General features: G+C 39.1%; 1 protein-coding gene across 4 annotated transcripts in view; it reads left to right on the forward strand.

The window, feature by feature from the left end:
* Positions 1 to 12,577: 12,577 nt before the first annotated feature.
* The window catches only part of myo7aa (myosin VIIAa), a 72,549-nt gene continuing 57,522 nt past the window's right edge, over positions 12,578 to 27,604 (forward strand). For all 4 annotated transcript variants that reach the window (XM_061718814.1, XM_061718817.1, XM_061718815.1 and 1 more), the window contains exon 1: positions 12,578 to 12,978. In XM_061718814.1, the coding sequence (XP_061574798.1) occupies positions 12,883 to 12,978 (96 nt within the window). In that variant the 5' untranslated portion in view covers positions 12,578 to 12,882. The remainder of the gene's footprint in view (positions 12,979 to 27,604) is intronic.

Raw genomic sequence — 27,604 nt, forward strand, 5'->3', positions numbered from 1 at the left:
GTATATAGACAATATAAATATTACATAAATGTTATATCAATATCTAGAAAATACAACTATTATATACATCTATATAAATATACACTATATAAACTACATAAATATCCCTATACATATATATGTGCTACATACCCAATAAATATATAACATACATTACATAATTTCAACTATCCCTCTAAAGCACAAAATAAGTACACCCCTTTTAATGCACAACATGGGTCAAAAATGGCCCGCATTAATATCCCATGTTATCTCATGCAGGCTGAGTTTTTCTTTCCTGTCTCTTTTTAGATCAATGTGTTTTAGTATCCAATAATCCACATATTCTTTAGATATCTTATTTTTGAGTACCATGCATCATAATTTATAGGTCTCCGGCCTTATTTTTTCAATATACTTCATTTTTGTATTACTATATCAAGTTTACACACATGGGTCAAAAATGACCCGTTTATCCCAGTATGATTTAACCCTTTATAGGGCACTCATTGAAATACTTGGAAATGTACAATTTCAACCCTAGAGTGTTATTGGGGGCTACTACCAGAGTATTTTTCATTATTTATTTTTTTTATTTTTTTTTAATTCTTGATGCAAATCAAGGTCAAAGAAGTTACCATATATGGTTCCTTGCCCATCGCGACTAACATTGTATCTAACACTGAAGTTACCATGTATGGTTACTTGCCTATTGAGGGTGAAATTGTACCCATACATTGGATATGTATAAAAATACAAAAAACACATACAACATAATATTTATGATACTCTCTTCATAGAGATATTAGAACTTTTCTCCATAAATGGTATAACTTGACTTATAGGGCTTCTCTTTTTCTCCATCCATATATTTCGTCCAATCAGCCCAATCCCCTCCTGACCCTCTCTCTCCACCAGCAGCAGGCAGGTTGACCATGCCATTGACCATGCCACAGAACAAGAAGTGAAGAATAGCATTAGAATTAATGGTGGTACTGATATTATGCTATACAAATCTGTGGCAACATCCAATGCAACATCCAATATTGTCTTAGTTACCTTATAATGCGCTATTTGTAAAACGAAAACACCCGAAGTATGACTTACTAGATGCACCGGGCATATGTCTACAAAAGGACACTGTCACTTGAACTAGTTTGACCATAAGGGGGTGTATTTGTAAAAAAAATGCACAAAGTATGGGTTACTAGAGTATCTGGCATATGTTTATAAAAGGTTCCTTAGTCACTTGCACTAGATTTACCACACAGGGGCGTATGATCATATATGGGGTCACCATTATTCATGCTAACTATTTCATTGATTTCACTAATTCTGCACAAACAACACTTATCTCATCAGTTAGCCCCATCTTTCAAACACATGCTGTGTGAGTGTCATCAACTTAGCATGGTTAGTTTCAGCTTTCTGAACTTTTGTGTGGAAGAAGGTAGGAGCAAAAATGTGAATTTTCCCCTTCTTGAAAATCAATGAAGTTCCCGTTTCTCCAGGGCTCTACTGATTGGTCAGATGCCATGATGACACTGTCTGTGACAAAGCATGATCTGTGCTGATTGGCAGGATTAACTCACATGACTTCAAGACCTCACTGAGAAGTTTGGGGAAAGTAGTTTTTCATGTCCACGGAAATTACCGTATATGGTTACTCGCCCTATAAAGGGTTAAAGATAAATGAAGGCATATAATAATAATATTTTTCTTCAAATAACTATTTTAGTTGTGATTTGGACCAAACATACATAAAACTAACTTTTGAAACATGTTTATTTCTCATTTTGGAATACACAAATACAATCTCCTGAGCCCTATGGTGGCCTTGTACATTGGATTTTGCTGCGGATCTCGAAACATCTCCCGCAAGGCCAGATCCCAGCTCTTGTCCCCTCCTGCAAGGAGGGTCAAACCAATAAAGGCCATGACCTCCACTTTGTCAACGCTTCTCTACTCTTTCCCTTTAGCTGCAGCTGCTGTATTTATATTTTCAAAGGAGGTCTCCTTTTTTTTCTTTTTTTTTTTACATGTCCAGTGCACTTTATATACAAATAATTTGAAATATGTAGCAGATCCAGAATACATACACAGCAATGATTCCTAAGGTCCTCAGTGAATCCAACATTTCAGGCAGTTCCACTTTGCCAAATTTTGCTGTGAGAAAGGCACCTCTGACCACTAATTCCAAATCTCAGTCTTTCCAGAGAAATATAGTCCCACCCACTTAGTCATAATAGCCTGTCGGCACAACATAAGTAAAAACTTATGGTGCAACTACATTATATCTAAAATCCCAATATTTTTCCACAGACCCTCTTCTGAGAAGTGTGTTGAAACTTTAATCATTTGCACCTAAAGGTAAATCCTCAGTGCAGTGAAACATCCATAAAAACTTCCACTGCAAAAGTTAAAAGTAGGACAATCACTTTGATGTAATTTTCATGTCTGTATATCGTTTATGTTAGTTCCATCATTACACTGAAATGTTCACCTAAAATGACAGCATTGTTTGCGTTGACGCTTGTCTGACAAAAACCTTTTATTTATTTGCAGTTCTACCTTTTCACCACAAGATGTCAGTAAACACAAAACTGAAATCTTTGTTTTAGTCAGTTGGCCTGTAATATGACTTTCATATATTATAAACTGATGAAATTAACTTCATGGCTGATGGGTAGAATTTAAAACAGAAGACTTTTGCGTATTTTCTTGTGGAAAACAACATATTCAGAGCATTTATGCATAGGTAATGAAACAGCTCCTTGTCTCTCGCTCTAACACATGCACCATTATTGAAAAATATAACACAAACAAAACAGTTACTAATCAACATTATGCTATGTGATAGTTTGCATAGAAAGAGGAGCATTATTCCTTACGTGATGCAGCTTCAAATAGTATGAATATTATATATTATCAATATTATGAGAATAAGATGAGTCAGTCTCACATGGCTCTGAGTCTGAAAATTGATTTCGGTGTCTCAGTTTCAAGAGTTCTGTGCTAAAGTGGATGCCAAATGTTCCCACTTTTAATTTGAAAATGTACACAGATCACATAATAAGAGATCAACATTGAAAGGTTTTATTACATCAATCTATCTATATATATATATCTATATCTATATATATATATATATATATATATATATATATATATATATATATATATATCTATATCTATACATATATATATATATATATATATACACATACTAATATAATACTAGGCTCTGTCCATGACTGAGCAGATTGTTTTCTGTAAAATATCACTGTTCTATTCACTGATGCGTTGTGGGGAAATTTTGTCCTGTTTTTCTGGAAAAGTTAATCTTCCGTTCATGGTGATTTCAGTCATTGTAAATGCCTACAGAAGGGTTCACCCTAGACGGGTCATCACTCCATCCAAGGGTCACACCCAGACAAACCAGACAAGCAACGATTGCACACTCCTCATGCTTGTCTTTTATCTTCCTTTCAGCAGGGACAATAAACATCAAGACTTTGTGATTATTTTCTTATCAACTAATACCTAAAAAGGGAAAAAAAACACTTTCTAGTGACTGCATTTATCTTCGGTGAGTTGGTTGGGTTTTGTGTATCAACTATCTTCATGAGCGTAAAGTAAAAGTTTTTGTTTTCTGTGTTCCACTCTTACGGCTGTTCTTACTCACACCTCATCATTATTAGTCTTCCCCTCCAGCTCTGTGGACCATCAGCATGTGTCTGATTACAGCCTCCTCCACAGTGGACCAACTCGGCCCCCCCCACTAACTCTCCCTCTGCAGCATGGATCAGTGGCCGTGAATGAGCAGATCACCATATCACTCTTAATACCACCACCAGGACGGAGGGAGGGAGGGAGGGAGGGAGCCACTCGCTCCTCACACACCTACACCTTCACAAGAAAGACAGAGAGAGAAAAAGGGACACGAGGAGATGAGCTTCTTTCGAGGAATTTAGACTCCAGAGGTAAAAGGAGAAAGAAAAATGTATATTTTCTACCAAGAAGGAGGAAAGAGAGAAAAAACGAAAAGATGACACAGTAGATAAACATACTGGATAGGCTTTTTTTTGGTGGGAAAAAAAAGGAAATCTGAGACATCGTGGGAGCAAAACTCAACACTGAGAGAAAGAGAAGCAGCTGAGAAGAATCCCGATCACGCAAAAGAGGTGAGGACAGTCAGTCGGCAAGTTGTGGACGCATCATGGCTTTATAGATAATCCTATTACAGTGATTGTGTTGCATGTCAGGGGTGCTTTTGTGTTGTACTCCTGCTGATATGTGTGCTTTTTTTTTCAATTCTTTTAATATCAGTTAATACTTTATTGGTTTACAATATGTAGAGGCAAGTCAATAATACCACAGGCCTGAAAGTTTCTGTTACAGTGGTCAAATTATACAAGCGGTGAGCAGCATCAGCTGCACCGGTGTCATATTCTGGTATTATAATAATTCATGAAAGCACTAAGATACAAAACAAGTACCAGTGTTCAAATAAAGTAATGACAGAATGTTGTTAATTCTGATGTGCAGGCTATCAAAGGATAATTAAAAGATTAGAAACCAGTGAAGATCAGTTTAACAAATGTGAATGATTGGATTTAATAAATATGCATATATGATGAGACATTTCCAAATATTCCATTATGTAATGTTGATGAGCTTAACGGGACACTAATATAGAAGCTGTAAGCCTTGATGTGTCAAAATAAAAAGAAAAAATGAACAAATTAAGACAGAAAATGTTGATTAAACCAAGTAAACTCTTGGATGCTGAGAATTAAGTCGAAAAGCCAACTGCTTGATGCAGGACTTGATGCATTAGGTCCTAAAAATACATTTTTGTCATTTCCTGAGTGGGTTTACATCATATTATTTCTTGGTTAGGTTTAGATATCAAAACTTCTTGGTTTTAGCTGGAAAAAGGTTATTATTTGAGCTCATATACCACCATACCAGCGTCAGAGAGTACACTTGCTCTCATGACCATTAGAGGTTACAATCTTCTTACACCATTTATTAACTGCATGAACAAACGGCCTGGGGACCATTAACTGGAAGAGGACAACCACATTTATACATCCAGCAGGCATTGGGAAACAACTCTAACAGCTGTACATCTGGTACACGTATAAATCTCCTTTAATGAATAAACTGCTTTCAATTACTCTGTTGGTAAATGAATGTGTTCATGGCAAGCCTGAGTTACCCTCCTGATAAATGATTCTGACAAAATAAGACCAAATAACAATTGGGAATCTTGAGTTGACACCTCTTCTGTGAATACCAATTTCCAATTAATTTTAAAGGAATGTTTGATTATTTCTAGGACACATTGTCAAGGTCCTATGGTCTTCTTTCCTCCCTTTTGGCTAAAACTACCTAGCATAAACTTAACTGCGTATCATCTTATGCATCAATAACAATGAAACAGCCTCACAGAGCTACAGTGAACATCAATGCAGGGGCGACTACGAGACTCAAGGAAGTTATGATGGAAGAGAGATACCAGGCAAGAGACCAAAAAAGAGTAAATATAAAAATGATTTACTGAGCTAAAGACAGAATGGTCAATAAGCTTAAACGTAAAACAAATCTACATGTTTAGCTGTTTCCTCCTCTGCTGCCGTTATATAAAACAAATGTGCACTTGTCAGGACAGTTGGAATTCTTACAATATAATGAAGTATACAAATGTAAAGTTAAAATATAGAAAAGTGCTGTGAGAAAGCTGTATCAGGACTTTGGTGGCCATCCCTCCTTCACTTTCAGACGTGGATCTGATTGACGCCGTCAGGATCATTCATGGAAAAATAACCACATTTTGGTTTAATTTGTCTTTGCATCAATGTGAGTCGATTCTTTGGTTTGAAGTTGTGTGTTTTTCTTGCAGCTGCTATTCTATTCATCATTTAATTCCAATAATGTCCCCAAATTAAGCACATCGGATCCTCCGATGGAAATACAAATAATCTGAACTCATTTTGAACAGTAAAAGCCGTGTGTCCTGTACTTTCCATTGGAGGTCGTCCCAGAAACTCACCGTAACTGACTCTCTTTGAGATCCATATTACACGTAGCTGACCCATTAGAGGGTTTTACTCTGCCAGTTTACTTCACAGGAGGGGGGTGCTAGCCATTTTTCCCCCGGGCCTTTTAGTTAGCAGTGAGGGGCCTGCACAAGTCAGATTTAGGTTCACAGCTTGGGTGGAAATCAGCTTCATTTAGGCTAAATGAGATAGTTGTACCCAGTATTCCTCAATGTATCCACAATTTAATTAATTTGCTATAAATTACTCCATTAGAAGTGTGTAGGACATGCAAAAGGGTTGATACTTGTCGTGATTTTCCAAAATCATTTACAAAAACTTGGTCTTTTTAGTTTCACTTTGATGTATGTGACACAACAAATACCAAATACCACCACATAGTGGCTCAGTGTCAATCAGCAAACAGATTTGAACTTGTGAATGGTTTACTTTTCAAAGCCGGCAGTTGTGCAGGCAAACCAAGGACCCTATGCTGAGGAAAAGGAGTGTCTTTTGAGAGAGGGTCTCGATACAAGTTGGTATGATTATTACTGAAATAAGTGCTCAGAGTTCGTCTTAATAGCCATATTAAAGGTGCCCAAAACCAGCAAGAAACAAGTCATTTAAATATGAGGATCAACATTTCATTCATGCCACTGGGCCAAGCTATTCAGATAAAAACGACAGAAAGTTACATAAACAACTGAGAAACAAAAGCCTTAGATAAACATTTCTTCCTCCTCATTGTCTCTTCATGCTCCACCTTCATTGAACTATTAATGCCTGGCCTCCCTCTGCTGCTGCTTGTTTAGCTTCTCTTGTCCTCCTAACTCCTTGTATGTTTTCAACCCCCCTCTTCTCTGTCTGTTTGAAATTGTATTATGTTTCAGAATATTTACTTTTACTTTGTGACTCTCCTTTTGCTAATATGTCTTTATCTACAGGTATAAAATCTCCTCTGTGTTTATTTAGGTCACGACTCAACAAAACCTTTGTCCCAGACCTCCTGTGGGGGTAATTGGTTGCTGAAATATTAATAGGCTGTGTGTGTGTGTGTGTGTGTGAGTGTGTGTGTGTGTGTGGACAGTCAGTAAAGGCCAGTCAGGGAAACAGACAAAGAGAGATAAATGCAGCTTGAGGTCTCAAGCTGAAGTCAGATTTGACTACTTTTGCTGTTTGCTGGCTTTAGTTGTGTTGGTATATATATATATATATATATATATATATATATATAGACCATTGCAGCTGCCATCAAACAGGAAGCAGAATACATCTGGACAGATTGCCAGTCAACAACACCATGCCTCACTGTTAATATTAGAGATTCACCAATCACAGTTTTTTTTGGCCAATTCTGAATGCTTTACGGATCTTGGCAGTTCGGAATTTTGAAGAACTCTAAAAATCATTTTCAAATACTCCAAGCACCACACATTTTTTTTTTGTTTGTTTGTTTACATCTAGTGTTTGTTGAAAATGGAAGTCAACCATCGTAGCAATATCAGATTGTAGCACGGCGAGTGCTACGGGGCCCGACCGACAGGATAGAGAGGACACAGCGTTTAGTGCAGAACCCTTTTATTTGCCAAACACCCAACACACAGGACACACGTGCTTCACAGCACCAGCCGACCACAAGCAGCTTCCCAGTCCTCCCTTATCATATATCAAGGCTGGCAGGGTGGAGAGGCTGACGGGACACACCTGTGTCCCGTCAGCCTGAGTGGCTGCAGCTCCTCCACCCTGCCACACACCCCCAACGCCAAACTCACTCCGGGGTCCGTCCGGCCGAGGCTCCGGGGGTCCCGCCGCCTCGGGAGCCGTCGCAGCTTCTGCCTCCCGGCCTCACAGCTGAGGCGCCGCCAGCCCCTCCCGCGCTGCTGCGACGACCCTCCGGCGTGGCGCAGGGGTCGGTCGCTCTGCGGCCACGAGCGCTTCCAGCCTCACCAGCTGCTGCTCGCCCTGGTCACGGAGCATGGCAGCCAGGTCCGCCATGGCATGGGCGAGCGCCTCCAGGGCCCGCTCCGTGCCTCCCTTCTCCATCCCGTCGGGCCCCACGTTGGGCGCCAGTGTAGCACGGCGAGTGCTACGGGGCCCGACCGACAGGACAGAGAGGACACAGAGTTTTCATGCAGAACCCTTTATTGGCAAAACTTCCAACACACCGCCACACGTGCACAAGCACCTTCTCCCACAGCCCTTCAGCTTCAGTGTCAGTCTTATAAGGCTGGCAGGGTGGAGAGGCTGATGGGACACACCTGTGTCCCGTCAGCCTGAGTGGCTGCAGCTCCCCCACCCTGCCACACAGATATATTTCCTTTTCCGTTGTGTTTTTAGATACATATATCGTGGTCACACCCATATTATTAAAAAAAAGCTTTCCAGCTGGTGATTGGGAATTTATTAGGTACTTATTAATCAATGTAATTAATTAGTCAGCATGTGAGTGGAGTATTTCAAAATTATCAATAAAACTATCAAAATCCCATAAACAAATTCTTTACTAGTGGAATATATTATTGATTATTATTCACTATTACATCAACTGAAAGGAACTTTAGTTGCTGCGAACAGTAGCCACATGGACTCTGAAAGGGACCTGATCAACATCAACAGTGTCACAGCTCTGCTAGTCCAAGGTTATGTATGACATGAGTCCTCCTGAAGCCCTGAAGCACCTGAGATGTGACAAGAAAAATTATAAAACATTATAGTCTATGGGAGAGATGTTGCACAAATTTGAACCTGGCTGAAATTGGCCCAGATGGGGCGGGATGACTGGGGGCATGACTTCATGCTGATTGGACAATACCACTCAGAAGTCACTCAAACCGTCAAATCAGTCACAATGACGGCAACAGAGCCTTAGACTGAATGCTTTTAGGGCTAATTCATTGTCTGATCACCCTTATGAACAAACTGCTCGTATAGATTTTGTGGACAGTGGACAGTTGAGGAACCAAAACGTTTCTTATTTCTGCATTGGCTTCAATCTGGAAGTGAGATTGTTGGCAGTTTGTAAAGAAAAAGGGAATTATGGTGATTTGGTGATCAGGTAGAGGGGATTTTTTTCATAATATCATTAATAAATGTAACACAGTTGTAAAACGTAATTTACAATGAACTCCACAAAATTAAGTAAAATATTTAAGGCAAAACATAATAGGCTATGTGATCTGAATGTAAGATTAAATATTATCTTTACATGCTTTACCGGGTATAAATGACATGCCTGTCCGGGACAGCGCCTCTGGGTTGGCTGATCGGCTTGTTGGTCCCCTACTTTTAAGAAGGGGGACAAAATGGTGTGCTCTTAGAGGGATCACTCCTCAGCCTTCCTGGCAAGGTCTATTCAGGGGTACTGGAGATGAAGGTCCACTGGATGGTTGAACGTCGGATTGAAGAGGAGTGTGGTTTTTGTCCTGGCTGTGGTACAGTGGACCAGCTCTGCACCCTCAGCAGGGTCCTGGAGGGTAGTCCTATATATGGGAGTTTGCTCAACAAGTTGATTGATTGATTTTGATTGATTGATATGTTTATTTGGTCACGTTGTAGAAGTTAGTTGTCGATACAAAGTTTTTTGCATGTAGATCAAGCAAGGAAAGAAATAATGTTGCTCAAACTGGCCTATCTCGGCATAACAGCATCAAGATGTGCATACATTCATCCACATGCGCCAATGGTGTGCAAAGTGCTTTCTGGACTAGTTGAGCAAACTGCTCTGTTCCACTTTTAGAGAAAAACAATGTTGATTTGTGAACCTGAAGTTCTAATTCAAGTTAGGATAGGCCAATAAACAGCTAATGCTAATAAACGTTAGCTGAAATGTGGGGTTTAAAGGCCATTTCAGGAAAAACGTATTCATTCTTAGACACTTAAATTCTTAAATGTGCAATTTGGCAATCTACAAATGAAGACAGGTCATTAAGTAGGCTATAGTTCAGTTGTTAGTAACATACAGTGACTTTGAAGATAAATGTTTACTTTTCAATAATTTAGTAATAAAAGAATGTGAAAGTAACAAAGACAAAGATTGAGATCATAATATATCTCAATCTGAATTTGATGATCTCGGGATAATCCAGCTTGTAAATAAAAACAGTTCTGCATGTTCCAAAGATGAAAATGATTGAGAATGAAAACACAAATCAACAATATTGCATCGCAAGATTCAACAAATGGAGCATGGCAGGCTTATAACACGTTAAATGTAATCTAATTTCCACATACAATACTTCCAGATATGTCCGTACTATAATATGTAATCTTCCACAGCACAGCAAAGCTAATAGACCAACACAATGAAGTTGTCGTGGCGATTTCAATGTACATGGATCATCAGCAGATCTCAGCCTGATGGAAATTTCCTTTGTAAATGACGTGTCATGTGTTACTGTATATATGCTGGATCTATTGCAGAACATGACTGATGAAATGTGACCCTCATTGAGGAATTTCAGTTTTAACCCAGACTATGTTTAGGAGCTCATGTGTAACTGAAGCTGGTCTGCTTTTTAAAGGGTAGATTAAACACCACGACTAATGAGGCTGAGCTGTCACAGCGGCCATGTGTCAAAAAGTCAAAGGATCAAACCTCACTGGCTCATGAAGGGAGCCTGAATAATTTACTAGGGCTACAGGTAATACCATGCACACAAAACAATAGGTAGAAACGTGTGTAACCTGAATCAAATAAACCAAGATAACTCCTAGAGCTATCTTTGTATCTGTTTATCTGGACTGTGATATTTTTCCCTTTTCAAAACTCTTGTTTCTGTGTATTTTTGGTCCATTTTTTGGGAACTTTCTTCCAGTGTTTTTGCTTAATTACCTAGAGAAGGTAATTTATACTTATCTTAACAGATGCCCTCTTCTTTGTTGTTGTTGTTTTGAAGGTCTACAGGTGACTGCTGATGTCCAGTCGTAAGAGCAGAAACCACAACCATGGTCATTTTACAGCAGGTAAACACACATGCACTCACAAACACACTCACTTACACCAGACACATGGCTGAGCTTGTGTCATTTTTGCAAAGTTTGTACATTTTGGAGCACCAGAGGTATCTGGACAATGACAGGATATTTTTAGCACCACAGTGACTTTCAGCACATACTGTAGGGATTCTGAGGTGTGCAGGGCTATATTCTCTGCTCACATTCAGTCTAATGCCGCTTCACTGTACAGATGAATATTGACTCAGAGTATATTTCAAAAGCAACTCAAGACTTTTCAAAGACAAATAAACAGAGTTGGGTAGAGGAGCCAAAAATTTTACTCAAGTAAAAGTACTGTTACTTCAGAATAATATGACTCAAGTAGAAGTAAGAAGTAGTCATCCAAATAATTACTTGAGTAAAAGTAAAAAAGTACTTGGTGAAAAAACTACTCAAATACTGAGTAACTGTTGATTAACGTCTGATTTATTTTTTAACACAACCATTCAAACAAACAAAAAGTACAAAATAATCATCTTCAGGCAAATTAAATCAATAAAATAATAAAATAAATTAAAATGAATAAAAAATAGCTTATATTAAAATAAGCTTAAAGTAAATTCAAGTACTTTAATAAATAATAAAATAAATAAAATAAGAAAAGAATAAAAAAAATAAATTAAGCACAAATAGCACAACATTTCAAGCCTTTGTACTTTTCTTTTTTAACCAGGCAGAACTAGAACAAGCCCATGAACTCATAGAAACTCTGTGTGTGTTTGAGTCTGTGTAAATGTGACAAAACATGCAAAAACAAACATTTTTCCCAAAGAATCACCCAGTGATGTCATGAGATTGACACGTACGCGGATAAAAGGGATAAAAGAAAAGTAACAGCTCAACGTAGCCTAATGTAGCGGAGTAAGAGTAACAGTTTCTTCTTCACAAATCTACTCAAGTAAAAGTAAAAAGTATAGTGATTCAAAACTACTCCTAAAAGTACAACATTTCCCAAAACTTACTCAAGTAAATGTAACGGAGTAAATATAACTCTTTACTACCCACCTCTGCAAATAAATGAAATATTCTTCAATGGCCTGGCTTAGAGCATGTTTTTCAGTTGCTGAAGATTGGGGATTTCATTGTTGATGTGCAAATAATGTTTAGCCTCCTACCTCCTCCTCCTCCTCCTTTTACCTCCTAAAAACGTCTGTTATCCCTAAATGCTAAGTGCCATATTTTTGTGAAACCTCTTAAATCAAAGCTGACCACCTCCTGATTGTTTTATTTCAAATATAGTGGTGTGTCTGGACAAAGTCATAAAAACCCTCCTCAAAAACCTTTGGACCCGATGAAAACACAAACCAGCTGAGGAAATCCGGCAAGATGCTGAATGCCTGTTCGTGTGCGTGTAGGAGTGCGATGTGTCGGCCTCTCAGATACTCAGCAATGCGTTGCTGAACTCGTCGGCCTTTCTGATCGACTAATGAGCTCTGACAGCTTTCCCTTGCTGTGGAGGCGCAAGTGGGGCAACCAATAAAACAGCCAAACTCCCAGAGTACAGCTCTGAGCAATCTTTCCTGTAGATGTTTGGTCCGTCACACTGGCTTTGACCTCCACCCAGACACCACAGGTGTGTCTGACTGAGTTAAATGCTGCCGCCACTGGAATCTGGTTTTCCTTGGATTATTGTGGATTAGAATTTACTCAACGGCACGTGTTTCCTCATCGCTGGCAATAATGCAAGGTTTGGATTCCCCTGAATCTGGAGGAGTTATTGGAAGTGGGATTCATTCTTAAAAAAAATTAGGTGTAACAGTTTTAGTTTTTTCGCTGGAAGAATCAAATTACTTTATACGAAACAGAGACTTCTCTGTTAGTGCTTTTACACCCATAACAGTATGCAGATGTCAATGGGCTGATCATGACAGTGAAAATGAACCATCAAGGACCAGATTGTCCTTTAGAGGGCTGGGATCCCAACGGACGCCGCCTCAGCTACAGATGCACCATACTACAGGTAAATCTGGCCTCGTCAGAGGCAGCTGTGAATACAGGCGCACTACTGCAACATATTAATTGATTGATTGATTTAGTTCAGGACTGGGACACATTAATGTAACACTTTATACAAACCAATGACCAACAGCCACCGAAAATACCATGAAATTAGATTTTAGATAGGATTAGACTGGTAGTCTCCACTGTCAAGGTTTCTAGGGTTGCTGTGTAGATATTGTACAAATCCTTTTGTGTGATATAACAGTTTGATAGTTGCTGAAGTCATATGTGTGCATTTAGTGAATCGGGTCTAATATAGAAACTTCACTTTTAGGTGTGAATAATTAGAATCATTGCATTTGTGTGGTTTGGACTTTTTCATGTTCGTGTAAAAGTACATGAATTGTTAACAGTTGATCAATGTGTACGATTGCACAGTTTTGTGTTTATTGTTGAGTACATTGTGACATTAACAATAGATTAAGGGGACATTAAGGAACTTTGGTTTTATACATTTGGCACCCTGTTTTAGTGGTGCATTGATTGAGATTCTGGTCTTTGTTGGTGCAACAGATAGAAAAGTTCCAGTGATACTGTGTACGATTGCCAACAGTCACATTGTCTTAAAAGTTCAATCGTCTTCATGCAATTCAATCTGTGAATATTATTATTATTATTTTTTTTTTTTAACCTTGTCTGCACATATATTAATGGTTAATACCATGCTGGTACCTGCAGAACCTAAATATGTCACATATATTTATTTTATATATATATATATATATATATATATATATATATATATATATATATATATATATATATATATATATATATATATATACACACACATCCACATTTTTTTGTGTGAATATTAAATTTAATGACGTAAAGACTTGGGTGACTGCTAGCTTCCTGTTATTAAATTCAGAAAAGACTGATGTTGTTATCTTTGGACCTGAAATGATCAGAAATAGACTGCCTGGTAATTTGGTTACCCGTAGAACATTAATCGTGCATCTACTACTGTGAGGAATCTCTGAGTTATTTGACATGGATTCGTCCTTTAATTACACATGAAGCAAGTTTCTAGAGCTGCCTTTCACCTAATAGTGTAAATATAAGAATAATCCTGTGTCCGAGTGATGCAGAAAAACAAGTCAATGCATTTGTTACTTCAAGACTGCAATCTTTTGTCAGAAGGATGTCTTAACTTTACTCCGAACAGCCTCCAACTAAGTTTTGATGTGGAATAGTATGAGAGATTTTAGGTTCCCTTCATTGGCTTTCTGTTAAATTTAAGGCAATATTTAAAATAATTCTCCTCCCATATAAAACCCTAAAGGGCCTAACTCCCTTTTATCTTGAGGAACGTACAGGACTATCTCAGAAAATTAGAATATTGTGATAAAGTTCTTTATTTTCTGTAATGCAATTAAAAAAACAAAAAATGTCATACATTCTGGATTCATTACAAATCAACTGAAATATCTCAAGCCTTTTATTATTTTAATATTGCTGATTATGGTTTACAGTTTAAGATTAAGATTCCCAGAATATTCAATTTTTTGGAGATAGGATATTTGAGTTTTCTTAAGCTGTAAGCCATGATCAGCAATATTAAAATAACAAAAGGCTTTCAATATTTCAGTTGATTTGTAATGAATCCAGAATGTACAGTATGACATTTTTGTTTCTGTAATTGCATTACAGAAAATCACAATATTCTAATTTTCTGAGACAGTTCTGTATAGTTCCAGACCCGGGGTCGGCAACCCTGGTCCAAAAGAGCCACAGTTCTGCAGGTTTGAGATGTTTCCCTGTTTAGAGTCTGGATCATCCCACCAGTACTAGAAGTAGACTAGGGGGCAGAGCCTTCCTCAGTTGTCAGTATCCTCTCTTGTGAAACTGACTTCCAGTTAGTGTCACCATCTCTACCTAAGTTTAAACATTTTACCACCCAACTGCAGGAGGAAAGTTATGAATTCGCCTCCAAAATAATTACACATTCTTGCAGAGTTCATTTCATGCGTTGGCAGTATGTATTACATCTTAAAATGAATTAAACTGATCAAATGTCAAAAAAGGACAACTTGAAAAAAGATATAGATGGTTCTTTTGATGGACTGGTCATGTGAGCAGGGTGTGCTGTTCCCCCGGTGAAACCCAGGACGGGCTTTTATTAGAAATGTCTAAATCGCTAACGATACTCACTTATAATATAATAATAATAATAATAATAATAATAATAATAATAATAATAATAATAATAATAATAATAATAATAATAATAATAATAATAAACTTTATTTATATAGCACCTTTCATACGAAAGTCGCAGCTCAAGGTGCTTTACAGTAACAGTACAAATAAGAAACAACAACAGCAAATAAAGCAAAAAACACAAATATTTAAGTGCAGTGATATAAAACATAACCCTCACAAAATTCAGTTCCAAATTCCTCCACAGAACAACTACTAAGATAGGATAATATAAAAAGGAATATAAAAATTGAATATATGAATATAAAAAGGTAAAAATGCTACACGAGTCGTAGGCATATGAAAAATAAAAAGATAAAAATATCAACAAATAAGAGTACAAGATAAAAATGATCATGTAAAAACATTTAAAAATATAAAAGTAATGCAGACAGTAAAAATCAATGATATATAGATAAAAGGAAAGTGGCAACTAAGGCGCGGTTATCTTATGTTTAAATGCTTGAGTGAAGAGAGAGGTTTTAAGTTGTCTTTTGAAAATATCTACTGACTCGGCTTCCCTGATATTTTTTAAAACCACATTGGCATCACATGTAGAGCCTCATCCCCAGAGGAGAGCCTATTAAAGCTTTTTTGTTTCTTGTTTATCAGTTTGTTTGGAATTCCACTGGGATGGAGGCCCAGAGTTGATTCATCATTCAGTCTGCTGCACACAGTCATTTACTGGACGGCCCCCATGGGAACAGGCCTCCGAGTGTGTTTGTGTGTGTTTGTGAGTATGTGAGAGTAAGTGAGAGTACGTGCCAATACGAGGGAAAATCAGCCACACGATGGCCAAAAACAAAGACAATTTAACCGACTTCTGATGAAGGAAAGTGAAGCTGAAACTGAGATCTGATCATGTCAACTCTGTATTTTTTTTGCTATATTATTTATACGTTGAAATGTTTCTTAAACACCAGCAGAGGGCGACTCTCACCTGAAGAAGGCGTCTAACCTGCAGGCACATGAAACTGACAAGCCTTAGACAGGGAGCTTACATGACATAAAACAAACCATTTCCACCCTGCATTCTTAACTTGATTCATACAGTTGATTGCAGCATGGCATAATCCATGAATAAAATAATAATCTGTCATACATTTACTCCCACCAAACTGGTTTCTCTGCTCTTTATGAAGGCAAAATAGAAACAAAGTGCTAATTTAATTTGTGCACTGAAGCAGAAAGTAGGGCCTTGTCATGTGCATTTGTGTGTTCATGGTCAAATTAATTCACGGTCAAATAGCAGCACAATTATCTTGTCACTTTATATCACACGCTGACCTTTGGCTCTCTGTATACGACCTATTTAAATGCAAATGAGATCAGCTGGAATCCATCGATCACTCAGATGGCCTTTTAACACCGAGCTTAGGTCACATGTGTGCACAAGTCACTGGAATAATTGGTCCCGTGTCAGAGTTTTATCGTCCACTGATGTTCATGCAGGTCCATATACAGCCTTCTAAGATTGCTGTGAGTTTTCATTGTTACGAAAAGGAGGAATAGCCTTTAATGGTTAATGGACCAGAATTTTAGATTTGAGACTAGCGACCTGTCCAGGGTGTCCCGCCATTAGCCCAAAACAGAGCTGGGATAGGCTCCGGCAGACCCCCGGAGACCCTGGATAGGAAGAGCTAATGGATGGATGGATGATTTTATGGAGTAGCTGGAGACATTTTGGATCCCTGCCTGTCGTCTATGTGGTCTGATACCTTTTCACACACGTGTTGCATTAGCAGCTGCAAGTGAATACCTGGTTCATGTCCATGTAAATTATTTAGAGAGTGAGAGCAGTCACCCATCTACCACAGGCAGGGACCGTACATCACAGCTAGCAGCACACCAGCACTGTGGGCTGCCTCAGGAACAATTATCTGAAGTGTTGTTTGAGTGAAATCTATGGGCAGAAATATGTGCCACTAGAAACTGAATTTGAAAAATGTATATTTGAATTTGAATTGCTCAACTTGAATAAATCAATTATAAAACTGAATCTGAATCACATAATTTGAATTTGTATTGTTTAATTTGAATCATTGCATTGAAAAACTGAATCTACATTCAGTTCTCACAATTCAAATTCAGTTCTTGCAATTCAATTTCAATTTCACTGTGCCAGACATCCGGGTCTTCCGCAGGAAGAGCAATCGAGTGCAGATACAAAGAACTCCTTTTCACGTAGCCTACTATAACCTCTATTTTCTTTCAACGATATAAACGACCAATGGGAGCTAGATATTTCGAAACCTATTGTGTTTTCTCCATTCTGTGTAAAAAGTGTAGATTTATATCTTGCTGTTTTGTAGAAAAATTTCTGCTGAGGAGTGTGTGAAGATTTGCGGCAACGGGTGAAGCCTGAATTATGTTTCTGCGTTAAATCGACGCATACCCTACGCCGTAGGCTCTGCGTTACTGCGTTACTGTTACCATGGTGTTTCCCTTTGTATCTGTCTATCGAACAGTGTAACATTAATGATCGGTCCGGTCTCTGTTTTCTTCTGTATTCAGTAAATATGAGATGAGGCACAGAGCCAGAGACTGAACGTGATCAGTATTTTTCTGCATTTGAAGCATTGGAGATACCTCTTCCAAAGTGTGGAACTGATCGTGAGAAGATCACCTTTTCCTCCATGTAAGATATCAAGGCTCAGAACTATTGAACAGGTATCAAACTATTCAATTCTAGTCTGATCTTTGTATTAGAGAGTTTGATTTAATTCCCACCATCCATCCAGACGCAGCTGCAACTACGATTCCCCTGACTCCCACAGTCCACAAGTTAAAGTGTATTTTGGTAAGATGCTGAAATTGCTTTGGATAAAGACTGCCGAATGAAAGTAATGTAAAACCACCTGGCAGGTTTAGAAGCTCGCCTGGTAGCGCAGCGCCCCATGCGGCCGGTCATGTCACAGGTTGGAGTCCCAGCCTGTGACCCTTGGTTGCGTGGCTTCCCACACTTCCCTGTCTACATCCTTTCAAGAAAGGCCCCTAAGTGCCACACGATCTTAAAAGAAATTATATTGACAGGTAGTGTACAGTGAGGAGGCTAGTGTTAAACACATGTATTGATTTCAGGTCACTAGCTTCATCTCACGTAGGGGCTTCTTTGATAAATTATTGTTTGGGTTTTTTTTTCTCAGATTTATTATATTTTACACACTGCAAATCGAAGCCCATCGGTAGCAATAGGGTTTAAGCAAAAAGTAAAAACATGTAAAAATGCTTTATAAAAATGATGTAAAGTCCTCAACATACAGTTAATGGGGTCTTGCAGCATTTGCTATAACTCTGTGGGGATGGATGTCAGTTTTGCTTCACCAGAGACTTTTAAACCAGGACCTTCAGCCTCCAGCTTTGCATCTTTTTACAGTCTTACTCTGAATTCACTGATTTTATAACACGATAAAATGTGTTGGTCACCAGCTGCATTTGAAACTAGTTTAGCTTCTTTTAACTCTGAGTGACGGCAGATAATGGGAGTGCTGCTATTTGTGTTTTTTGTAAAAAAATGAATTCAGATTTTTACGTAACCACGCTTCGTTCCAGTAGTGATGCCTCTGAGCACCCAGCACATATTTCTAATATTGTCAATGTTTGTTCCTAAAAAAAAGTTCTACGCTGTGATAGTGGGTTATACATGTCGGTTGGTCTGTTTCTATTAATTTGGGAACTATTGATTTTTAAATGACCTCAACAAAAAGCCCGTGTAGGCCTTTGTTAAAACATCTCTCCGTCAATCAGGGACTGCTGGCTGATGGGGGATGCTGCTATGAGAGCTCACTGTTACTGTATGTTTGAAAGTGGGGGATGATGATGGATGGGGCTGCTGTTTAGTGCGGGAAGAGGCGCTTCACTTGTATAAAGATACCGTTGCTAAACTGAAGCTATTATTTAAACCTGCCTTTCAGCACTTGCTCACCGGGGGATTTGTTCATCCCCGGCCAATGTCCCATCTTCCTGCGCTTGCACTAATTACAAAAAGGGCACACCCCCTGGAAGAGAGTGGAGTAGTAGTTACGGACATAACAGATAAATGCGTAGTAAAAAAAAGGGATTTTTGTTTATTTATTCATTTTAAATATTACTGTAGCCACGCCCGCCGACAGGGGGGGACAAACGGGTCTGTTGTCCTGGGCCCAGGGTATGGGGTATCATTAAATTATGGAATCATTTTTCAAAATGTTTCAAAATATGCCTATTTGTGGAAAAAATATGTAGTATTTGAGTTACATAAAAGCTTATTTGTTTTCTTCCTAATTGTCCTTGTGGTCAAGAACCCCCAACACAAAAATGGTTTGGCCGCTGATCAAAATTTGATGTTATCATTTAATTCAACCATTAGAATGGTCAAAATGTCCGGTCAGCACAAGTCCGGTGCTCAGAAAAGAAGAGAAAAGAGAAGAAGAGAAGAAGAAAATAGAGGCCTCATAGATTCTCTACACAAAAATTTTTAAAAAGGTGGTGACGGTGAAGCTGGAATTAATAAAGTCAGTGTAAAGCAAGGTAAGAAACAGCAGCCAACGTTTACCAACCTTGTAACTTAACCTAACTGGCTAGCTCTAATGTTAACGTCCATTAGCTTGTATAAAAACCTGAAGAGCAGAGGGAGAGGAGAGGAAGAGGGAGAAGGAGAGATCCGGGTGCAGGGGGGCCCATCTTAGATTATTTTGTCCGGGGCCCCGGCAAGACTGTCAGCTGGCCTGACTGTAGCTATTTACTATTTTAATCCAAACATCACAGGGATTTCTTTAACACCTCAGCAAACTTGAAGCTGGACCAGAGAACCTGAGTCTGTTCCTCTTCGATGTAAAGCCTTGGTCTGGTTCACCTGGATTCACGTTTGGTTTCCACTGAGCTGAACCCACATACGCAGAAGAAGCTGCTTTTTATGGTTTTATGACATCTGATAGAAATGTAGGACTCCTGTTTTAAATGGTTGATCCTCTGGCACGATGAGGCTTGCTTTTGATGTTTGACAAATGAATCTGTCTTGACTGGTACACTCCTCTAGTTCACCGCGGCAGCTCTTGTTGTACTCCGCTCCTTTTTACCCTCACCCCCTTCCTGCTGATGAAAAAGTTGCACTAACATAGAAGCTAAAATACAATCCATTTTCTTTCTTTCTTTCTTTTTTGTTTTTTAGGCGTCAACCGATTGGGATAGATCCTTAAGATGGATATTATTTGCACATTTATATAAGCTCAGACTATGTTTAATAGCTGCATTTCTATTTAAGTAACAAACGTATTAATTGAGAAGCACTTTGACTTTGTTTCCATAAACTCTTCAGTTACACCTGAATTATATCGACATCCACATGATTACATCAAAAGCGGCCTATCTGATGAGAACAGGTGAAAAAAATATAGAGATATTAAGTAATAAATGGGAAATACACATTATATAATGTCAAAGTAACAGGCAGCTAGAAGGAATACTTAAAAGAAGGAACGATGAGACAGACACCCAACAGACTCTAGGAGCTAAATAATTCAGCACGTGGCTTCTCATAGTTTGCATATTGTGTGTGTGTGTGTGTGTGTGTGTGTGTGTGTGTGTGTGTGTGTGTGTGTGTGTGTGTGTGTGTGTGTGTGTGTGTGTGTGTGTGTGTGTGTGTGTGTGTGTGTGTGTGTGTGTGTGTAACAGATGCTCGGTGGTGTAATGTTCAGCCGGCTCAGTTTGCCAGACAGAGTATTTACTTAATTAAGGTGACATGTATGTAACACAAACTCCAACAACTATTCATCTCTCTCAGTTGCACACACAGACACACACTCATTCCCAGCGACTCACGTCAACAGACATGAAGAGATGAATAGAGATCCATCTCGCTCTTCATCGAGAGAATGTTCTTGTGTCTTTCAGAGGCTAAAATGGTCAAACAAACCTCAGATAGAGATGGTTATCCTGCCATGGATGACTCACAATACGAAACAGTTGTGGACCCTGATAAATACCGTATTTTCTGGACTATAAGCAGCTACTTTTTTCATAGTTTTCAACCATGCAGCTTATACAAAGGTGCAGCTATTCTGTGGATTTTTCTTCCACCGCTCGGGGCACTCTAACCGGAATTAGAATCAAAACTAAGACAAAATAAATGCAAAGAAGAATACGCTACTTCTTCTTTAGCAGATAGAAGTAGGTAGAAGCAGATTTCAAACAGATAAATAGATAAATAAATAGCGGTTATTTTCTCTTGGTTCTGTCCCGTTTTAATCAGCAAAGTTGCTGCCGTGTTAAAAGACACTGTTAGGAAAGGATCTATTTAGGTACAAACATGTACATCATTTACAGTTCAAAATCCTTCTGTACATGTAGTAAATATCTGATCTAACAACATAAATATCTGCGGCTTGCATATCTTTTTTTTTTTTTAAATAGAGCGGATGCGGCTTGTATGCAGGTGCGGCTTATAGTCCAGAAAATACGGTACTTATTTGTTAAATAATTGTCTCCAGAACCACACTTGTGATTTTATTGAAAATCTTGGAGAAACACAGTAGCGAATTTAAAACTAGACAGGACAAAACTGACTTGTGCGACACTCTTTTTTTTAACTTCCTGATTTCTGCTAACAGGCCCGAATCCAACAAAATTGTTTTGTGAGCTATCTCGTCAAAGAGCCGGAACGCTGCATCAAAAACGGCATTATTGAACTTAAACGGATAGTTATGGGAGAAAAATCTATGATAACTCTAAAACAATTCCAAAAAGTCTGACGACTCAGGATCCAAACACAGTTTAAAGAACCATTTTCCAAAAAGCCACATGTCATTAACTGAAATGCCAAAGGTTATAATCAGGAGCCTGCGTGTCCTGGAGGGCTGGAGTCCTGCAGGTCGTAGACGTTTCCCTGGTTCAACACACCTAATTCTAATTAAGGATAATCATCACCAATGACATCAAGGTCTCGAAAGGTCTGTTAATGACACATCCATGTCTATCAGGGCGTGTTTAAGCAGGGAAACACCTAAAGCCTGCAGGACTCCGGCCCTCCAGGACCAGGATTACCCACCTCTGATCTAAAACCTATGTGCACTCCTGTTTATGATCAAATATCTGTTACTCAAGGGAAAGCCTTAAACATGGTCTGAAAAAACTTAATTGATTATAAGTTCATTCAGAGCCTATACCATTAAAAGGTACAAATTAAATATTTGTGTTGCAAGATATGTTCAATCTGTCAGTGTGTCTGATGTCTGATGGATTTTAATGGTAAAGGTTTTTTGTAAAGAAACAATAAAGACTCCACGTGAAACTACTGGCCATTAACCATGATCTCAATGTGCTTTTTACCGCTCTGAACGCTGGAACTGAACTGTTTCTAAAGTCATTAATGAACATTTCTATCCAGCTTTACCTTCAGAATTTAACTATAAGGAAACTTAACACCACAAGGCACACCTGAGGAGGAAGTGACATCATGTTGCCATGGACAACGAGAGAGGTTGTCGGTGGGTGCTGGGTTGACAAGGAGCCAGTCTGTTAGAGAGAGGGAGGGGATAAGAGAGCAAGAGAAGGGTCCCAAAATGTTACTGCACCGGAAACTTTGAATTAGCAGAAGACTTATAGACATTTTTAAAGTGAACAAGAAAATTCAAGAAAGCAGAAGGTAATTTTGCTTCAGGAGTTTTACAACTGGACCTCTTTTTTTGTGAAATATTTCTTTTTCCATGTGTTAAAGGCCACTTCAGCTTTTTAAAACTGAATCCAGGGAAGAGAAAATAGAGCTGCCATGACATGACAACCTGATGAATGATGAGGAGCTTGAATATTTAAATTTGTGTGACAGCTGCATGTTTCATCAAACTTTCTTTGTGTAAGGGACACACAAGTGCAAAACTCAAGTTATATAAAACTCAGTTTGCACATCTTTCCGGGTGTATACGAGGACATTTCTTCATTTTTGTTTGGAAGTGGAGGCTGCTCATCTCGCATATCACTGTGGGAGTGGACCTATTTGTGAGGTTTCATCGTGCACATGACGATGTACAAGCGCCGGGACTATGTGGAACTTTATGAGAAGGACCAAGCCAAATGGGCTCTTCTGCGCAATGTCAACACTGTGATGAAACACAGTACACTGCTGCCGGTACGCTACAGCGTGTGTGTGTTTGTGTGTGTGTGTGTAGTTTCATAAGTGAATGTGTTTCCTCACTGGGATCAGCATTGTATAATGCATGGAGGCCTTTTGTGTGAACATGTGTGTGGATTATGTATATGTGCGTGTGTGAGAGAGCACAAAAGATGAGAAAAGAAAAGAAAAAACTGTTCCCAGTCTGTTTTTGAGTGTCAAATCATAATTATCCATCTGGCAACGGTGTTTAAGTTTAATGCTGTGTGTGTGTGGGTTTGTGTGTATTTTGTGGGTACATAAATTTGCCTAGACAGCATGTGGACCTTACTGTTAAATAGGATAAAGTGGGTATAGAGGATGAATAGACGAACTTCTCAGTAGGTTCCAGTGCCTAACGTTTAGGGGATCCATAGTACAGTACGATGTGTGATGTGCTTTACATTACAGGTGAGGAACGACATTCAAGCTTCAGTCCAGTGAGGCCCTTAGCAAATGTATTACATATTGAGTGATGGTACAAGTGAAAGTGTAAAATAAGTATAAAATAAGTGCAGGCTGAGAATGTAAGGGGTTTTGGAAAAGGGAAAATCATGACACCAAGTTTTATTGCAAGCTTTGTTGGGGAGATAGATGAAGATACTGCACTAGATAGATTAACGGGCTGGGTTGGCCAAAAGATCAGTCTTAAAGTGGTTTAGCTGACCATTTTAGTACCGGTCTGTCAGAGAGCCACACTGGGACTAGTGTTGAGATTCACCATGACAGGTAAAGCGGAGTATCATCTGCGTAACAGTGTTACGAGAAACCATGCAAGTAGATGACGCAGTATAGAGGGTTTTCACCGACGTCACGAAATGGGCGGTACCGCGACCCGGCAGCCATAGCGGCGGGATTATTTGTAGGCAGAGTGGAGGCTGTGGAGGGCTGGAGGTTGAACAACAACAACAAAGCGGCTAACATGTAAAATTTGACCATGTCAAAACCACGGAAAACCTCGGCAAAACGTGGGGAAGATACCAGATACCGGGAAGGACTTGGTCCTCCAGAAAGGGCGAGGTATAAAGAGAAATTAAACCTTTTAGGTGGCCATGATCCGTACGAGCTGGAGCAAACAACGTGGACCACGGATGACCCGACTATTCTGCCAACGATTAAATATCCTGACATCGTGAATTACCTCATTTTTTTTTTTACCAAATGGACCCCCATTTGTACACTGGCAGAGTAGGGTGCTAGAAATTTAGTTTGAGAAACTCTGTTGTAAGGCTATGAAATGAATAAATCATGGCGAGCAATAACGCTAAATATACAGTAGATTATTATATTATTATATTTATTTTTCACTTAACTGACAATAAATGTGAAGAACAAACACGAATGTTGTCAAGATTCTTGCCCGTGAAGTTCTGTTTCAGTGCAGCAAGCCACAGACGTCTCCTTTCTTCTGATAAGTTTCGGCAAGTATCTCCCTGATTTGTGATAACTTTTGGAAGTCTGTAAAACTCCAGGTGTTTTTCTCGGTCAGACCGATTTGTACAACCGTACACACGGCAATAATTGACCATTTTCCACGCGGATTGTGATTACGGTTTATGAAGGAGCAGAAATGTGCAGTCTCTCATACGCTCTGGCTTTGTTTTGGTCTGGGGGGGTGGGGGGTATATCTCCGTAATGGCGACTCGCGTTTGGTGACGTCACGTGAAAGCCCTGTATGAGAGGGTGTGGGAAAGAGTGGGTGCTAGTACTGACACATGTGGTGGGTGTTTGTCCTTGTCATGATACTTGGAAATATGTATTAATAAGCAAGCTTTTATTAAAGCAGGTTTACATGAAAATAAGAAAAAATAAGGTATTTCTATTTACGGATAATATGGGTCCTTCTCTCATTTATCTGGCATGTTGCACAGAAATGTTTCTGCAGTAGTCTAGAACCCAATAACCAAAAACTGGCTCTGGAGAGGGATTTTTAGGATCAATGGAAGTTTCTCTCACATTCTTTGAAGACCAGACTCACTTGGCTGCACTCTGCTGGTTTTCTGCTAGTTGCCACCTCAGAATCAGAATCAGAATCACAAAAAGGTTTATTGCCAAGTTTGTTGAATTTATTGTGGTGATTGGTGCAATACAATACAAGAGCAAATATATAATGAAAAGAGAGAAAATGTACAACATGAGGTTTTTTAAGTGAGTCTGTGCAAAAGAGACCTAGGATGTGCGTTAATGTAACGCATAAGGTCAGGATTGGAGTCATTACGTTAATGTAACATAGAGTGGGATGGGGGGGCAGTATGTGGTGGACGGTGGAGAGGGGGGACCGGGGCCTTGTTGATGAGGACAGCTGCAGTTGGGAAAAAACTGTTTTTGGGGCGTGAGGTTTTGGTCCTGATGGACCGCAGCCTCCTGCCAGAGGGAAGAGTTTGTGTCCGGGGTGGGAGGGGTCTGCTGCAATCTTTCCTGCACGCTTCAGGCTCCTGGAGGCGTGCAGGTCCTGGAGAGATGGGAGGTTGCAGCCAATCACCTTCTCTGCAGAGTGGATGATACGCTGCAGCTGCTCCTGTCCTTTACAGTGGCAGCAGCGTACCAGATGGTGATAGAGGGGGTGAGGATGGACTCAATGATGGCGGTGTAGAACTGCACCATCATTGTCTTTAGCAGGTTGAACTTCTTCAGCTGCCGCAGGAAGTACATCCTCTGCTGTGCTTTTTCGATAAGGGAGGTGATGTTCAGCTCCCAATTGAGGTCCTGGGTTATGGTGGTCCCCAGGAAGCGGTAGGACTCCAGTGTCTGCTGGGGAGTCACACAGGGTGAGGGGGGCAGGTGGGGCTGCGTTCCTCAGAGCCGGCCCGTGGCATAGGCAGCATAGGCAAATGCTAAGGGCGCCGTCCATCCAGGGGGCGCCACAAATGGGGGAAGAAAAAAATGAACTTCCACTATTCTTAAAACTAGTTGGTATTATGTGTTAATATGAAGATAATGAGCCCACATTAATTTAACTGCATAGCAAAGCCTATTAAATAGGAATAATAATAATAATAATAATAATAATAATAATAATAATAATAATAATAATAATAATAATAATAATAATAATAATAATAATAATAAGGATGACACTTTCCTTAGACGCCCCCCCTGCAGGTTTTAGATGTTTCCCTGCTTCATTGCACCATGATACAAGTGACTGTGTCATCAACAGAACTATCCAGACTTTGGTGACAAGCCGGTGACGATGATTAATTAGAATCAGGTGTGTTAAAGCAGTGAAACATCTAAAACATGCAGGACACCGGCCCTTCTGGGATTCAGTTTGACACCTGTGAATTAGACTGTACCTGCTACCTGGGGGGAGGGAGGGCTGCTTTTTTTGATGGTGACACAAAGGTAAACAAAATGTCAAAACGTCCTAAACTCTCTGGCGCCCAGGGGAGGAAAAGAAGTAAAGAAGAGGAGGAAAAAAGAGACAAAGACAGAGGTAACCTTACAATAAGGATGATGTCATGTGTCATGACATTATTTGTCTGTTGCAGAACGACGATAACGTCGTTAACTATTAGCACAACATGGTTTGCTAATCAATAGATAGCTAGCGTTAATTGTTAGTTTTGACGTCAGTTAATGTTCTGGAAGGGCCTAAGCTGTTATGGAAAACAGTAATGTAACTACTCCCACCTTACTTTCCTCAGGGAAATGTGTAAATGGTAGATCTATTCAGCAGGTGTTATAATCTAAAAAGTTTATTTTTTTACATTTTTATTGACATCTGGTTAGCTCACGGTTTCTTAGCTTGTAATAGTCAATCAAAACGTTATTCCTTTTCCACCCTTTTATTATAGTTGTGAGCCTACCTGTATGTTGTGTTACAGTTCATATTGTCTAAAGTGTGTTTATAGTGTTAAACTTTAGATCAGTGTTAAAGTCCACATCCTTGATGTTATAGCATAACTTAGCATTATTATTATTATTATTATTATTATTATTATTATACTGCAGTTTACTACTTCTTTGCATTCTGCTAATCAGCATTTCGTTGTAATGACAATAAAATTGAATCTTATATCATTTGCATATCAGAAAAAGTACATTGTATATTATACATGTACAGTATAGTGAACATCATGCATGTATCTCCTAGATTTTTCATTTATATTATCTCATTTCATTTTAATCTTGAAATCATATTATGTATCATATATTTATTATTAGACTGGTGTCATATATTCCTCTTCTCTCTTCAGATGCACTGTTGAGGTTTCTCAGGGCCAAGTACATCAAGCACTCCTGTCGTGTCCACCTCAGC

The sequence above is a fragment of the Cololabis saira genome, chromosome 4 (genome assembly GCF_033807715.1).
Source record: "Cololabis saira isolate AMF1-May2022 chromosome 4, fColSai1.1, whole genome shotgun sequence".
Classification (NCBI taxonomy): Eukaryota; Metazoa; Chordata; class Actinopteri; order Beloniformes; family Belonidae; genus Cololabis; species Cololabis saira.